A 16,843-nucleotide genomic window follows, 5' to 3' on the forward strand; every position below is an offset into this window, starting at 1 on the left:
TCGTATGTGCTCTAGTTTAAAGGGATGAAGGCTTGGCTATGCCTCATATGGCCTCAGTTTGACTGTGATGGGCACCTCGGATGCTGGCGGTGCAAGTACTGGTATGTGGGAGTAAGTCATGCCACCTCTATCAGGAGGGGCCGAGAGTGGTCCTCTTAAGAGTGTGACTTGTGCTTGCACTAGTGCTGCATTGTACTGCAAAACTGTGAACATTGTGGGTGGTGGTACACATGTCCTTAGATGCCAGAGGAACACGAAAGAAGTTTACTGCTCAGAAACTGGAATTTTACACACACTCCTGATTCCCCCCTCCACAGAGGACTCCACTGCTACTGACCTTTGCCACAAAGGCAATACAGCACTTTTACTTTTGGAGAACACACAGATGGGTTTCTATTCTAGAGGATCAGCACCCCTCAAATTGTTATAAAATGAAGTGCCCAATTGAGAGTATGAAGATAAATGCATACCTACCCTGTAAAGACAAATGGCATGCATTGCTCCGTTTTCTGTTAAAATCGTGTTGGAGAGAAGAAAGTTTTGAATTGCACTGATCTAGTAGTGCCTTAGTGTTTTGAATTTTATAGACTTGAATTTTGACAGTTATGTTTCTGACCCCTTCCAAGTTTCCTTTGCCATTTTCAGTTGTAGGCCTGTAGCCTAAACATGACTATATGAACTGTATTTTTAGTCTAAATGACATGTCTTTAAGTACCAGGGTTTGTGATGTGATGTGATTTCTTCAGTAACTCTTCTTTTTTTCTGCCCTTTTTCTTGTCCATAGTAATAGCTGCACGTAGCTACTCACATGGAAAACAGGAAACGGATGAGGAGTTTGATGCTCGTTGGGTAACCTATTTCAACAAACCAGACATCGATGCTTGGGAGCTAAGAAAAGGCAAGTTCAAATATCGTATTAAACTAATTTTTTTGGCACTTGTGAGCAGTCTTTACAGGATGTAAAGAATGCAAGATGAATTTCTCGCAAGACTTTTTAAAAAAATTTTTTCTTGCTACTTGTAGAGGTGTTTTTCAGCAGTTGATGGTGGTAACTGGGAAATGCCCCCCAAAAAACTGACATGTTAAGTTTGAGTAAAGATACAATTGTGTGCAAAAAGTTGAACATAGCTTTTTTTGGTGCATTATTGGAATAAGTTGTTGGATAGTGTTTGTTTGGGTGTTCAGGAGAAAAAGACCAACTTTGTTCTGGCATGGCATTTTGCTAATGAATTCTGTTAAGTGCATAATTTTGGTGAGAAAATGAGTTGACAGCAGCAACAAGAGTTCAAGTAATGTGGTGGTCCTGCTTTTTTTTTTCTTTGTCCAAAAAAGAAAATCAGTACGTTTTCACTGGAACCATATGATGGGATCCTTCAACTATTTTCCATTTACCTAATCCACTTTAAGACAAGCAAGGGAACGTTTTGTCAAAGCACATTGCATTAGAACATGCTTCTTAACCTGTAGGCAATAAAAATAAAGCCAAAGCCTATTGTTTATATGGGTTTGTGTACATAGATTAGATTTATTTGTATTTGTATATAAAATATATCCGTATATAAAATGTGTGTTGTGTGTGTGATGTCTATGATGGTTGCAGCTGTAATGTCTGCATTTGTGATGATGCAAGGGTGGCAAGAAAGGGAATGAACTGAAAAATGATTTAAAGGGGGCACTCAGATCCGTGGCACCCTGCTATTTCAAGATGAAATCTTATTTTTCTGGCAAATACAGTACATTTGAGAGGTATGCATTAGCTTCCATTCAAGAAAAAAATGAAGCTAATAAAGGAAGCTAAGGTACAGAGTAATACTTGTTTTCAGAAGAGCTTCTCAGCAATATTTTATTATTATTGAATCCATCATTTGCAGTCATTAACCCTGCGCACATGTCTCTCTCTGGAGAGAAATGGCTAGAAGCTATTTTAGTAAATTAAAAAGAAGTGTAAAATTGTCCTGCAAGCTTATGTTGTAGGGTGTCTGAATAGAGTACACATTTTTCCCCCAAAAGTTCTACCAGAGCTGAAGTCTGCATCTCAGGATGCTCATACATACTGCATCTGGAGCGGTTATGCAGACCTTATCCAGTTGCTGCACAGTGTCAAGGGTTTCCTTCTAAAAAGCCATTTTAGCAGAGTTTCCCCAAAGCAGTTTATTACTTTTAAGTTTGCAAGGAATCTTGTCAGAATAATCGTGAAGACACCGATGTGCTTACAGGTAATTTGTAAACCATTGTTGCATTAGACTGACTTGAAGAGTAAAATTTAGTCTTTGTAGCACCTGATTTCACATATATGTTTGAAAAAATGAGCTTAAATGTCAAACACATGACTTCACAACAGAAACAGATTTCCTGATAAATTTATTTCATTAGGCCCATATCACATTAACCTTCCTACAAGCCCAAATACATGTAGAAGTAACAGTAGTGTAGTGTAATTAGTAGATGTCCTTCAAGGATGCATCTGCAGTCATAACATATGGGTTGTCCTGCCTCAGGCAGCCCTTCGGTCGGCCGGATTCCAAAGTCTGGGTCTGGCCTCTGCTCGCACTTTCCCGGCGTCAGAGCATCTGGGGTATAAAAGCATCAGCTGACGCCATTTTCCTCAGTCTTTCTTGCCGCGCGGTGCCCGAAGCAGAAGCTGTTCGCAAGTGCCGGTCGGTCAGATCCAGAGATTTCAGCTACCGAAGACTTCGAAAAAAGCTAAGTACCCCGTTGGGGACTCTTTCTTGCCTCAGCCGATGTCAGACAAAGTAAATAATTGTTTAACTTTGTGGGAAACAAATACCTCCATAAGGATTTCCATTCTTACTGCCTTCCTTGCTTAGGCCCAGACCACGACGTATCAGCCTGTTTAGCCTGTGCCTCCTTCAACCGACGAACTCTTAGACATCGGTCGGAGTTTGCAGAGGAATTTTTTGGAGCCGCTTTTGCTTATAAAATGCCGTCGGAGACTCCGGCTTCACATATGGTCAAAAACCGCAAGGAAAAGGACCGACACTCGCGGCCCGCGGTTTTGGCTGAAACCACGGCTAAGCCTACCGCGAGTGTCTCTGTTTCGGCCGAAACCGAGTCCTCGGCGATTCCTTCTTCCGAAACCATACTTCCGACCACCGAGGCCCGAGAGCAGGAATTGTCCGACACCATACCTTTGGACATTTCTACCCCTGCACGTGGGGCAGCTAGGCCCCCAGCTTCTATGTCTGTTAAGGCCTTTTCCAGGGCTAAAGCTGCCAAACTTTCTAAAGCTTTGCCTGCCAAATCTACATCCCAGAGGCCTTCCTCTTGTTCACAGATCCTCAGCCTTGCTGAGGACCTTATCTCCTTAATTAGGGGTTCACAACCTCACCCAGACAGGGCCTCTCAACCTCCTCCAGACAAAAGGCCCAGGACTGACCCCCTCTGATCCTCACTCCTCAGATTATTCCACAGATGGATCTGACTTGTCAGACCACCAGGAAAGGGCTTACTCGCCTTATGAGGATTCAGATGCAGAGGAATCTATCCCTTCGGCCTCCCCTCCTGAAGAATTTTCCGTTGGGGAGACTTTGCACTCCATGAGAGAGCACTTTCAATGGCAAGGTCAGGATTTCTCTGATTCTAGAAAAAGATTAAGGACCTTTTTGCATTTGCCTCAGCATAGGTCCTTAGCTATACCTCCTGTTCTAAATGTAATTGATGATGTGCACAATTATGTCAGTACAGCCCCTGATTCTCTTCCTCCGGCCCCTGCCAAACCTGACAGATATTACAGGGTCCCGGATTCTCATTTCCATCTGTATAAAGCCCATGCTGCAGACCCAGAAACTATTTCTCAGGGCCCTAAAGGGGTTGCAGCCGCTACTGCCAAAAATCCCCTACCCTCTGAAAGAGAGTCTAAAGCTTTAGAGAGATGGGGAAAGAAGGTGTATACATCTGCAACTCTTTCTGCCAGGGCATTAAACTGTCAATTCCATATGATACAGTACCAAGAGTTTTTGTTAGATGAACTGAATAAGAAACTTTCTTCTCCTGAACCCTTAGACCGTAAATCCCTTCAGGATTTGGTACATAACTCACAACAGGTTAGTAATCATTTCTTAAAATGTGGCTATGATGCACTGGAGGCTTCATTTAGATCAGCTATGACTGGGGCAGATGTTCTTCATCTCACATTGCTGCAGTCCTTGCACTTGGGTAGTCCGCTGTCCTCGGTCGGCCCGAATATCAAAGTATAAGGCTGACGTCGGTCAAGGCGCATTAGACTGACATCAGGACGTCAGGGTACAAATGCGCATGACCGACGTCATATCCTCAGTCTTTTTTGCCGCATGGTCCGATGCAGAAGCAGCGTTGCAAGTGCCGTTCGGCGTTATGAAATTTTGGTCGGAGTTTCAAACAGAGTCAAAGTTGGCTAAGTACCCGTTGGGAATATTTTAGTTTTTCTTGCCTCAGTGGTTTACGGATGTCAGAAAAAGTGAATAACTGTATTTCTTGTGGGAAACAGATACCGCATAGAGATTATCATACTTTGTGTATTCCTTGTTTAGGGCCTGAGCACGGCGTTGTTGGGTGTCGCTTTTGTGCTAGATTCAATAAGCGCACTATTAAGAGAAGGTTAGATTGTGCCAGGTTAGTCTTGAAGCGGTGCAATTATAATATGCCGTCGGATACTCCGCCGCTTCTTGAAGAAGCGCAAGGACAAAGCAGCTAAGCCCAGGCAAGAAGAGCCATCCCGGTTCTTTAGAGGTGTCGGTGGAGCCGGGGTTCCGCGGAGGTTTCTCTGGAGTCCCAGGGGAGACTTTGTTATTGCAGGATGTGGCCTCTCAGGAGGCAGGTCAGGCTGAGGGGCTTCTCAGGTTACTCTCCCCTCCTTCCTAAGGTGGTTAGGCCCTCTCCTTCTGTTTCCAAGGCTTCTCCCAGAGGCAGGCCAGGTTTAGCTTCAGTTGGTGTCACTCCTAGTTCTTCAGGATCTGTGCCCAAGAAGCATATGCTTAAAATGGCTGAAGATTTGATTACTTTGATTAGAGGTTCTTTGCCCCCTCCTGATAAGAGACCTAGGGTGGAACCTGAGTTGGGGAGTTTTGAGCAGGCTTCGGATGTTTCAGAGTCTTCTGAAGACTTGCAGGAGTATTCTCCTTATTCTGATTCTGATGTGGATGATTCTACTCCTTCTGCTTTTCCTCCTGAGGATTTTTCTTTTTCAGAGACTCTTCATTCCATGAGGGAGCATTTTAAGTGGGAAGGTCAGGACTTCTCTGATTCCAGGAAAAGGCTTAGGGAATTTTGTTTTACCCCAGCATAGGCCTTTGGCTATACCTCCTGTTCTGGATGTTGTGGAAGATGTGTTTGCAGAGGCTTCTCTTAATCCTGACTCTTTGCCTCCTGCTCCTGTTAAACCGGATAGGTATTACAGGGTGCCTGAAACTCATAAGTATCTTTTTAGAGTCTAAGTAGGACCCAGAAACTGTTAGTCAGGGGCCTAAGGGTGTTAAGGCTTCTGTTGTTAAAAATCCGGTTCCTCCAGATAAAGAGGCCAGGGCTTTGGATAGATGGGGAAAGAAAGTCTATACTTCTTCCACCCTAGCTATGAGGGCTTTGAATTGCCAGTTTCACATGTTGAAATACCAAAACTATCTACTTTCTCAATTGAAGTCTAAGGTAGATGCTCTGGCGGAAGGTATTGAGTGTAAAGAGTTACAAGATTTAGTACATGTTTCTGAACAGGTGGGTAAGCATTCTTTGCAATGTGGTTTTGATGCTGTACAGGCCTCGTCTAGGGTGACTGCCACTGGGTCAGTTCTTCGCAGGCACGCCTGGCTGAGGGATCAGAATTTATCTGACCATGTTAAGACAAGGATTTTAGATGTTCCTCTACAATCTGATGTGTTGTTTGGTTCACCTGTTGAGACAGTCTTAAAGAAAATGGAAGACGAGGCTAAGTCTATGCAGACTGTTAAAGATTTTTTGCAGGTTCAGCCTCCGAAGTTTAGTAGAAATTGGCCTACCAAGGGGTGGACGTATCCTTCTTATGATTCCCAGTCTAGGGGTAGATCTAGACGTGGTAGGGGCAGAGCACAGGGCTCTTTCAGGCCTAGAACAGGGAGTTCTCCTGCACAGTCTTCGGGTGAGGGCAGGGGTCAGTCCTTTCGTAAACAGACCCAATGGACCTACCTTTTCAGCTGCCAGAGCCTTCTCGTCTGGCAGCACCTTTGGGAGGAAGGTTGGCACTTTTCAAGGAAAATTGGGGTTTAATTACACAAGACAGATGGGTATTGGATATCATTCACGAAGGTTAGAGGTTTTATTTCCATACCTGGCCTCCTTTCAAAGGCATGCCAGGCGTTCCTCCTCAGCAAAGAATAGAGGCTCACAAAAAATTTCTCTGCTACTTCAAATAGGGGCCATACAGCCGGTCCCTCTGCCAGAAGTGGGCCTAGGATTTTATTCTCGCCTGTTCCTAGTACCAAAGAAGGGGAACACGTGGAGACCAATTTTGGATTTATCTATCCTCAACACTTATCTGGACATTCCCAAGTTCAAAATGTTGGCGTTACAACAGCTTTTACCTCTGCTGGGCAAAGATCATTGGATGGTAACTTTGGATCTCAAGGAGGCTTACCTTCATGTTCCTATCAGACTGAGTTGCAGGAAGTATCTGCGTTTTGAGCTGGGACTTCTCATTATCAGTTCTCTGCATTGCCCTTTGGCTTATCTACTGCCCAGAGTGTTCACCAAAGTTCTGGCTCCAGTGATAGCTTTCTTCAGGCTAAAAGGAATACAGATCTATCCTTATTTGGACGATTGCCTGATTCTAGCTCAAGGAAGGACGAGCTTCTTCATCATTTGGAATATGTGATAGCAGTGCTAAGATGCCTGGGGTATTCTGTGAGCGAAATAAAGTCCAGTCTAGTACCCTCTCAGGACATGTGCTTTCTGGGTGTAAGACTGAATACAGCATCCCAGATGGCCTTTTTGACCCCGGACAAACAAAAGAATCTTTCCCTTTACTTTCATCAATTGTCTCATCAGTCCAGGCTGACTGCAAGGACAGTCCTTCAAGCCTTGGGGTTCATGGCATCTTGTATTCTGGTGCTTCCCAATGCCAAACTGCATATGAGGAAGCTACAATGGTATCTCAAAATGTATGGACACAGCACTGCCAGGATCTGGACACTGTCATTCAGATAATACCTTGCATTCAAAAGGAATTTTTGTGGTGGGCTCAGGAATGTCACCTAAACAAGGGACTCTCTGTGACCCGGCCAGAGTCAGATTCTAACGACAGATGCCTCAGACAAAGCTTGGGAGCTCATCTAAATGGAAAGTGGATACAAGACAAGTGGCCTGCCAGACTACAACATCTACATATCAACTTGAAGGAGATGTTAGCAGTCCAGTTTGCATTAATAGCTTTCAAGGATTTACTTCTTCCAGGGCAGGTGTTGATTCTAACAGACAACACAACTGTCATGTGGTACATCAACAAGCAAGGGGAACACATTCTTATCCTCTATGCAGGCAAGCAATGATTTTGTGGGAGACTGCTCTCAGTTTACAGCTAAATCTTCAGGCAAGGTTTCTGCGGAGCACAGAACTCCTTAGCAGATGTGTTGAGCAGGCTAATTATGGATCCCCACGAGTGGAAATTGGATCCTCATGTATTTCAGAAATTGACAGTGTCATGGGGAACTCCAGACATAGATCTGTTCGCTTCTCCACTAAACCACCAGCTGCCAAAGTTTTGCACAAAAAGGTTTCATCCCACAGCTTGGAAAGTGGATGCTCTTTCTTTCAGTTGGAGCAATCTTCATGTGTATGCCTTTCCACCTCTGCCTCTCCTCCCAAAGGTACTTCTGAAGGTCAGACAGGACAAGCCAAAGATGATTTTAATAGCTCCAGATTGGCCTCGACAGCACTGGTACCCATTACTGAGAAGTCTAATACGGGAGCCTCCATGGCCTTTGCCTTCGATTCCACACCTGTTGTCTCAGGAGAACAGTCATTTACTCAATGTCAAGCTTCACTCTCTTCACCTAACAGCCTGGCATATTCTGTTTTGAACCATAGAGGGTCTCAACTTCCACAGCAAGTTTTGAATGTTATTTTGGAAGCTAGAAGGCCTACTACAAGGAAAGTGTACGCAGATAAATGGAAGAGATTTTTATTTTGGAGTGCAGCAAAGGATTTTGATATTTCTGAGCCTAATTTAAGTGTGGCTCTTCAATATCTTACTGAGTTACTGGACAAAGGTTTGTCCTTCTCTTCTATTAAGGTTCATGCTGCAGCAATTTCGGCTCACTATGACTGTGACCCACCATTGTTTTCTCATCCTTTGTTCAAGCAATTTCTTGGAGGGGCAAAGAATATAAGACCCCCGTAGAGCTCCTACTCCTGCTTGGGATCTCAATTTTGTGTTGGAGAAACTCACTCTACAACCTTTTGAGCCTGCAGCTACTACCGCGTTGAAATATTTATCATGGAAGACTGCTTTTTTGTTGGCCATTACCTCTGCAAGAAGGGTTTCTGAATTGCAGGCCCTTATGGCGGTTGAGCCTTTCTTAATTTTCCATAAGGATAGGGTATCTTTGCGTACTAATCCTTCCTTTATGCCTAAAGTGGTTTCTAGTGTGGCTTTAAACCAGACTATTCATTTGCCTACTTTTATGCAAATCCCCAAAATAAAGGGGAAAAGATTTTGCACACTTTAGATGTACACAGGCAGTTGCGATATTATTTGAGTAGAACTAAAGGGTTCAGGCAGTCTCAGCAGTTATTTGTTTCTTTTGCTTTGAGTTCTCAGGGCAAGCCTGTGTCAAAACAAACTATTTCTAAGTGGATTGGGTTTTGCATTGCTTTCTGTTATTCCCATCATGGCAAGGAGATTCCAGCTGGGATTAGGCCTCATTCCACTAGGGCTACTGCCACTTCGACAGCTTTTTTAAGGGGGGTGGCAACAAAAGATATTTTGGAGGCAGCTACTTGGAGTTCAGTGCATACTTTCTCTAAGCATTATCACCTTCCACTTTACTCTAAATCTAGGGCTGGTTTTGCCACTGCTATTTTACAGGGCATTTGGCAGCTCCTGCTTTCTTATAGTTTTGCCATCCTCCCTTACCTCTGCTTTGGGATTCTACCCAAGTGTAAGGACTGCAGCAATGTGAGATGAAGAACATAGTACAGTACAGTTTTGTACCTACCATAAATGTAGATGTTCGAAGATCCACATTGCTGATCCGATTTCCTCCTCCCTCCTTCCCTCTGTAGTTAGAGGCGGTTGTGTGGGTTGGGTTGTAAATATTGTGTATATTGTACATATTATTAGTGCAAGGGTGGTTGGTTGGTTGTTTGCTGTCTTTTGGTTTTGACCTTTCTTTTTAGGGTCTTCTGACATCTGGGGCAAGAAAAGACTGAGGATATGACGTCGGTCATGCGCATTTGTACCCTGGCGTCCTGATGTCAGTCTAATGTATACTTTGATATTCACGACCGAGGACAGCGGACTACCCAAGTGTAAGGACTGCAGCAATGTGGATCTTCGAACATCTACATTTATGGTAGGTACAAAACTGTACTTTATTCGTAGGCATGCCTGGCTGAAGGAGCAATCTTTGCCGGACCATGTCAAAGCTAAACTCCTCGATGCTCCAATGGAGAAACGAAGTTTATTTGACTCCCCTGCACAGGAGATTCTAAAAAAGGTTGAAGAAAAAGCAAAATCTGTGCAAACAGTTAAAGATTTCCTGCAAGTTCAACCACCGAGGTTCAGCAGAAACTGGCCTACAAAGAATTGGTCCTTTCCAGACTCTACCAGAGCCCAGAGAGGCAGGAACAGGCGCCCTAGAGGCAGAGGTCAATCGAAGGGCTCCTACAGAGGCCATCAGTGGCAGCCTGCCAACCAGAGTAGTGGTGCAACAGCTACAACTACAACCACTACTACTGGACAGACCCAATGACTTGATGATTCTGCCTACCAGGGTTCAACTGGAAGCACCCTTGGGCGGAAAGCTGGCTTTATTCTCAAAAAAACTGGCATTGCATTACAAAGGATACATGGACATTGCAAATAATAGACAAAGGATACAGGTTTCACTTCCACACTTTGCCAAAAAGAAGCGGAATGCCAAACCTTCCACCAAATCGGAAGGCAGAGGCTTTAAGACAAATCAGCAATTTGCTTCAGATGAAAGCTATAGAAAAGGTACCATGTTCAGAACAAGGCCAAGGATTTTACTCCAGACTATTCCTTGTACCAAGAAAAGAAAACCAATGGAGGCCTATTCTCGACCTGTCCGCACTGAACACTCATCTCATTGTGCAAAAAATTCAAAATGCTGACCCTACAGCAACTTCTTCCCATGTTGGGCAAGGAGTCTTGGCTGGTGACTCTAGATCTCAAGGAGGCATACCTGTACGTCCCTATCCGACCAAATTGCAGAAGACACCTCAGATTTCTTGCAGGATCAGAGCATTATCAATTTTCAGCATTGCCCTTTGGCTTATCTACTGTGCCCAGAGTATTCACGAAATGCCTGGCATCAGTAATTGCACATTGCAGACTTCAGGGAATTCAAATTTATCCATACCTGGACGACTGCCTAATACAAGCGGACAACAAGAAAAAATTGTTAAAGGACTTGGCCTATGCCATACACCTGCTACAGACCTTGGGATACACAGTCAACATCCAAAAGTCAAGACTAGTACCATCCCAAAGGATAACCTTTCTGGGTGCAGATCTGGACACAAACACCCAGATGGCTTCTCTCACAGAAGAAAAACAAAAACAACTTCCAGATTACTTCATGATTCTGACAAGACAAACTCAGCTTACTGCAAGGAAAATCCTGCAGGCCCTGGGTTACATGGCATCCTGCATAATTTTAATCCCACATGCCAGGCTGCATATGAGGAAATTACAGTGGTACCTAAGGAGTGTATGGTCTCAACACAGTCACAGTTTAGAAACCATGATACCAATCATTCCATGCCTTCAAAAGGAATTCCTGTGGTGGGCTCAGGCCTGCCAGTCCAACAGAGGGTTGCCTTTCAACAAACCAAAAACAAGGCAGACCATCACCACGGACGCCTCAGACCGAGGATGGGGTGCACACATGGAGGACAAATGTATCCAAGGCCTATGGCCTCAAGGGCAACTAAGCATGCACATAAACCAAAAGGAAATGCTGGCAGTGAGGCATGCAATCGAGGCATTCAGACCCTTCCTCCAACAAGGACATCTGTTAATAAGGACAGACAACACCACGGTCATGTGGTACATAAACAGGGAGGCACACATTCCTACCATCTATGCCTGAATCTCAATAGCCAGCTGCGGGCCCAATTCGTGCCAGGAAAAGAAAATGCACTAGCGGACAGCTTAAGCAGAACTACCATGGATGCACACGAATGGATGCTGCACCCAGACATCTTCAAACTCATAACAAAGACATGGGGAATGCCGGAGATAGATCTGTTCGCCTCCCCACTCAACCACCAACTGAAGACATTCTGCTCAAGGACATACCACCCACAAGCTTGGAAGGTGGACTCTCTCTCTTTCAGCTGGAATGCCCTAACAGTATATGCCTTCCCACCTCTCCCATTGATGTACAAGGTTCTACTGAAGATCAGGGAGGAACAGCCAAAAGTGATACTAATAGCTCCGGACTGGCCAAGACAACACTGGTACCCACTATTGAGAAGCATGTCTCAGGCAAAACCATGGCCTCTCCCCCTATGGCCTCTTCTTCTAACGCAGAACAATTTCAAAACCCTGCATCCCAACTTGAAAACCTTGCAGCTAACTGCCTGGAAAATACCTTAAATTCCAATCAATCTGTTTTATCTCGGAGGGTGAAGGACATTATCCTGGAGGCTCGCAGGCCTTCCACAAGGAAGACATACTCGGCTAAATGGAAGAGATTTCTCATTTGGAGCACATCAAAGGGCACAGATGTCACAGTGGCAAACCTAGCACACAGCTAGAATACTTAGCAGAATTGTTCCACAATGGCCTGTCTTATTCTTCCATTAAGATTCATGCTTCAGCAATTTCAGCAGAATACAATGTGGATCCACCCATCTTCTCACACCCTCTTCTCAGACAATTTCTGAGAGGGATCAAAAATGTTAAACCTCCAAGAAGACCCCCTCTACCTGCATGGGATCTCAATTTTGTGCTGGAAAAACTGACACTACCTCCTTTTTAACCAGCAGCATCAGCGGATCTACAGTTTCTATCTTGGAAAACTGCATTCCTTCTGGCAATCACTTCAGCAAGAAAAGTATCTGAGTTACAAGCGTTAATGGCAGTGCAGCCTTTTCTTTTTCACCAGGATAGAGTGTCACTAAGAACCAATCCTACTTTCATGCCAAAGGTGGTATCTAGGGTATCCTTGAACCAAGCTATTCACTTGCCTACGTTCTTCCCTAATTCCACAGAATAAAGGGGAAAAACTTTTGCACACCCTGGATATACACAGACAACTACGCTACTATTTGGACAGAACAAAAACTAGCAGAAAAACTGACCAACTTTTGGTAGCATATGCAACTGGGGTGCAAGGAAGAGCAATTTCCAAACAGACAATTTCAAAATGGATAGGAAATTGCGTTCGCTTTTGCTACTCCTTTCATGGAAAGACAGTTCCTGAAAATATCAGGTCTCACTCCACAAGGGCCACAGCCACCACTACAGCTTTCCTTCGAGGGGTGGCTACCAAGGACATTTTAGAAGCTGCTACTTGGAGCTCCGTGCATACATTTGCCAAGCATTACAATCTACCCTTATATACTCAAGATCCTCTGCAGGACTGCAGTTGCAAACCCTGCTCTGGATCTAAACTACACCATCCTTCTCTTAGTACCTCCTCCTCCAGATTGGCTATGGTATTCTACTCATATGTTATGACTGCAGATGCATCCTTGAAGGACATAGTACAGTTTTGTACCTACCATAAATGTAGATGTCCGATAGGTATACATCTGCAGTCAGGATTACCCTCCCTCCTTCCCCTCTGTGGTATTCCTAGGGTGCTTACCCCTCTTTCAGCTAGCTGGGGGAATCTATTATGGTGTATTTGTTTGTTTATACATGTATATAATTTGCAAATGGTTGGAACTTTTCAGCATTTATCCAAATTTAGCCTTCCTAGAGGGCACCTGGCATCTGGGGCAAGAAAAACTGAGGAAAATGGTGTCGGCTGATGCTTTTATACCCCAGACGCTCTGACGTCGGGGAAAGTGCGACATCAGCCGAGGCCAGACCCAGACTTTGGAATCTGGCCGACCGAAGGGCTGCCTGAGGCAGGACAACCCATATGTTATGACTGCAGATGCATACCTATCGGACATCTACATTTATGGTAGGTACAAAACTGTACTTTTCCTAACCATTGCAGTGGCTAATAGAAGGCTTGGATGCTTTGACAGGTGAAGAACCTTGCAAGAACCAGTAGTGTTTAAGTGTTTTTTGTAATGCCATTGATGCTTGCTCTGCTTTCTCTTAATGACTTTAATCAACTAGTCTCAGCAGTGTACGAGGATAGTAAATATAAAATTGGGCGTTTTATGTTGCGTCCCCATCTTAACCATTTTTATAATTAAAATTTTAGTATGGTTTTTCAGTGGCTTAAAATGCATTGCTTGGTCGTCATAGTGGCTGAAATAAAATATAGATTTATTGCTAACTTGGAAGCAAATACTAGAAGCCCACATTGCATGGTCTGTTTCATATGAAACAGAATGTAGTAGCTCATGTTTTTCAGGGCCTACCTTTCAGATTATTGCTCCAGGACCAAATCCTCACCACAGATTCCTCTGAGTCGTCATGGGGGCCCATATGGAGTGCCTCCAAACTCGAGGATTATGGCCCACTCAACACAGAAGGAGGCATTGGAAAGAACTTATGGCTGTACAAAATTGTTTAATGGCTTTAAAGGACAAATGGGACCTAGGGGTCCTAGTAGTACAAACGGACAATGTGGTACATAAACTGGCAAGGAGGCACACATTCCTACCCTCTGTCCCATCTAACCATGCATATATGGGAGACTGCACAATCCCTAAGCCTGCACCTTGTGGCACAATACCTGCCGGGCAACAAATACTCTGGCAGACCATCTCTGCAGGAATTTGACAGAACCCCATGAACGGCATCTCCATACGGAAGTTTTTTACACAAGCAATGGTGGTTTCCCCAGGTGGACATGTTTGCCAGCAAGGACAGCGCTCACCTGAAGAAGTTCTGCACCAGGAAAAGGCAGACATTCGCATGGAGAACAGATGCCTTCTTCCCTTGGACACGCCTCTTCATTTATGTCTTCCCACCATTACCCCTGTTGCCTCCATTGCTTCTGAAGATCAATGAGGGCGACCCAAAGGCCATGCTGATCACTCCAGATTAGCCAAGGCAGCACTGGTTCCCTCTCCTCATCGAGCCCCCAATCATTAGTCTTTGATATTATCACAGAGGGTGGACCTCCTAGCACACAACAAGGGGAGGATTGTGCACTCCAATCTTCAAACTCTCAGCCAGGTTTATTCCACAGTGCCCTTCTGCACCTCTGACTTGAATCGACAGGTGCAGACTGTTTTAAGATTCTAGAAGGCCTAGCACCAGAAAGTCATACTTGGCCAAATAAAAGATTCTCGATTTGGTGCCAGAAGCACCATCTGCAGCCAAATTCTGTTAATATTCCTAACCTTCGGGAGTACCTGACCAACCTGGTGGAGAAAGGTCTCCCATCAAGATACATGCCTCAGCCATCTCTGCCCATATCCATAGTAATTCTGCAATTTATTTTTGCCCTTTGAAACAATTTCTTAGAGGAGTTATTCACATTATGCCCCCAGGAGGAACCCCACCCCTCCCTGGGACCTCAGTTTTGTGCTAGAAGAGTTAACTTTATCAAATTTTGAGCTTGCAGCCTCTACCACCTTGAAGTTTCTGACCTGGAAAGCAACCCTACTACTGGCCATCACTTCATCCAGGAGGTTTCAGAATTGCAGGCACTAATGGCAATGGAGTCTTTCATTGTCTTCCATAAAGACAGGGTCTCCCTCCGAACTAATCCTTCCTTCATAAGGTGGTTGATAGTTGAGCCTTCATGCCTAAGGTGGTTACTAATTGGTCTCTGAATCGGGCTGTTCATCTACCTACCTTCTTTCCCAAACCTCAAAACAGAGAGGAAAGATTGCTGCATTCTCTGGATGTACACAGGTCTCTAAGCTTCTACCTGGACATGACTAAATCGTTGAGGAAAACAGACAGTCTGTTACATTACTTTTGCCCCAGGCTCGGAAGGTAAACCAGCTTCTAAACAGACTATTTCCAAGTGGATTTCCCACTGCATCTCTTTCTCTTACAGCCATCATGGCAAAAAGCCCCCTGATTTGATCAGGTCATACTCTACTAGGGCCACAGCTACTTCTACAGCATTCCTCAAAGGGGTTCCCACTCTGGACATCTTGGAGGCAGCCACTTGGGTCTTCTGTGCATACCTTCACTAGGCACTACCACCTGGCAACCTTTCCAAAGTGTAGAGCAGGTTCTGATCAGCAATCCTGCAGGGAATTCTCTCCTTCCACGCTCTCCAAAGCTTTGGGATTCTTCCCATCAGTCAGGACTACCAACAGTGCAACACACAGTACATGGTAGAGTTGTGTACACTTACCATAAATGTAGATGTTATTGTATTCACTGTTGCAGTCTTCTTTTCCTCCTACCTCCCCTGTCAGCCTACTAGGTATGCTACTAGAGTCCACCAAAGACCTTACACTACCCATCGCTGGATTTGGTCCACTCTACCTTGGCCCACCTTGGGTACACTGGAGCCTCCTCGCATCCACACTAACTTGGTCCTTGCAGGGTACACTTGAGGTCTCATTTCTAGCAGGTCAAGAAAATACTGAAGTGGTGACGTAGGCTGGCTCCCTTTATACTGGAGAGTACGGACATTGACAAGGGTGTCTGCCAACCTGGCAGGCGAAAACGAGTTTCTCTGATGGTCAGGCCGGCTAAGAGCTTTCACGACCGGAAATCCAAACAGTCAGGACTAAAACGGTGAATAAACTCCCAATATCTGCATTTATGGTAAGTGTACACAAGTATATCTTGTCACATATTAAATTGCTAGGATAAGGTATAAAACTAATTGTGTGGAGGAATAATTAAATTTGTATGGATGAAAGTCTCCACTTCTTTTCTAAGTTTAGGAAATACAGGTTTATAAGATTTTTATGAAAGTATCGTGAAAAATAATTCGGGCAGTGTTGGACAAACTGAAAAGAAAATTTGAGCTTTTGGCATTACAAGAAATGTTGTGATAAATGTGATTGTGACAGAATAAAGAAATCTGAGTTATGTGATGTTCCAAACTTGTCTGGTAGTTAATCATGAGGACGTGGAAGATTCTTGGATTTTAAGGAATAGGCAAAATAGTGAATGTTTAAAAAAAAAATTGTTACATTTCTCTCACATCCATTCATCCATCTTACCATTGTCTTCACCCAGGAATTTTTGTAAGAGGAGTATGGCAAGGATGTCCATTGGAGTGCGTATTTTATATTGGTGACTAATGCAGTAGCTCAAACCTGTATGCATGAAGTGAAAGAAGCATATTGGTTTATTTTACATGACACACACACAAATAAAAACTCGGGAGCTTAAAATCTACCAGATCTAAGTTTGAAGCTAAATTAGCTACACAAGCCAAAGATTATCATGAGGCGCTTTTTTTTTATGTTACGTTCGTAATCTCAACAACACAGCAATGTGTTGAGCTGATTTGTGAACGGTGTTACCTGCACTGAGGCTGAATATATAGTGAACCTATTGGCTGATAAATTTAGCTCTAACTTT

At 44.1% G+C, this 16,843-nt stretch overlaps 1 protein-coding gene across 1 annotated transcript in view; it reads left to right on the top strand.

The window, feature by feature from the left end:
- The window catches only part of LOC122800768 (cytochrome c oxidase subunit 5A, mitochondrial), a 149,396-nt gene that overhangs the window by 48,902 nt on the left and 83,651 nt on the right, over positions 1-16,843 (top strand). Inside the window, exon 2 of the mRNA XM_044070022.1 lies at positions 785-898. Coding sequence (XP_043925957.1) covers positions 785-898 — 114 coding nt within the window. The remainder of the gene's footprint in view (positions 1-784; positions 899-16,843) is intronic.

Source organism: Protopterus annectens, chromosome 4.part1, assembly GCF_019279795.1.
Source record: "Protopterus annectens isolate FY-2018-M chromosome 4.part1, PAN1.0, whole genome shotgun sequence".
NCBI lineage: Eukaryota > Metazoa > Chordata > Ceratodontiformes > Protopteridae > Protopterus > Protopterus annectens.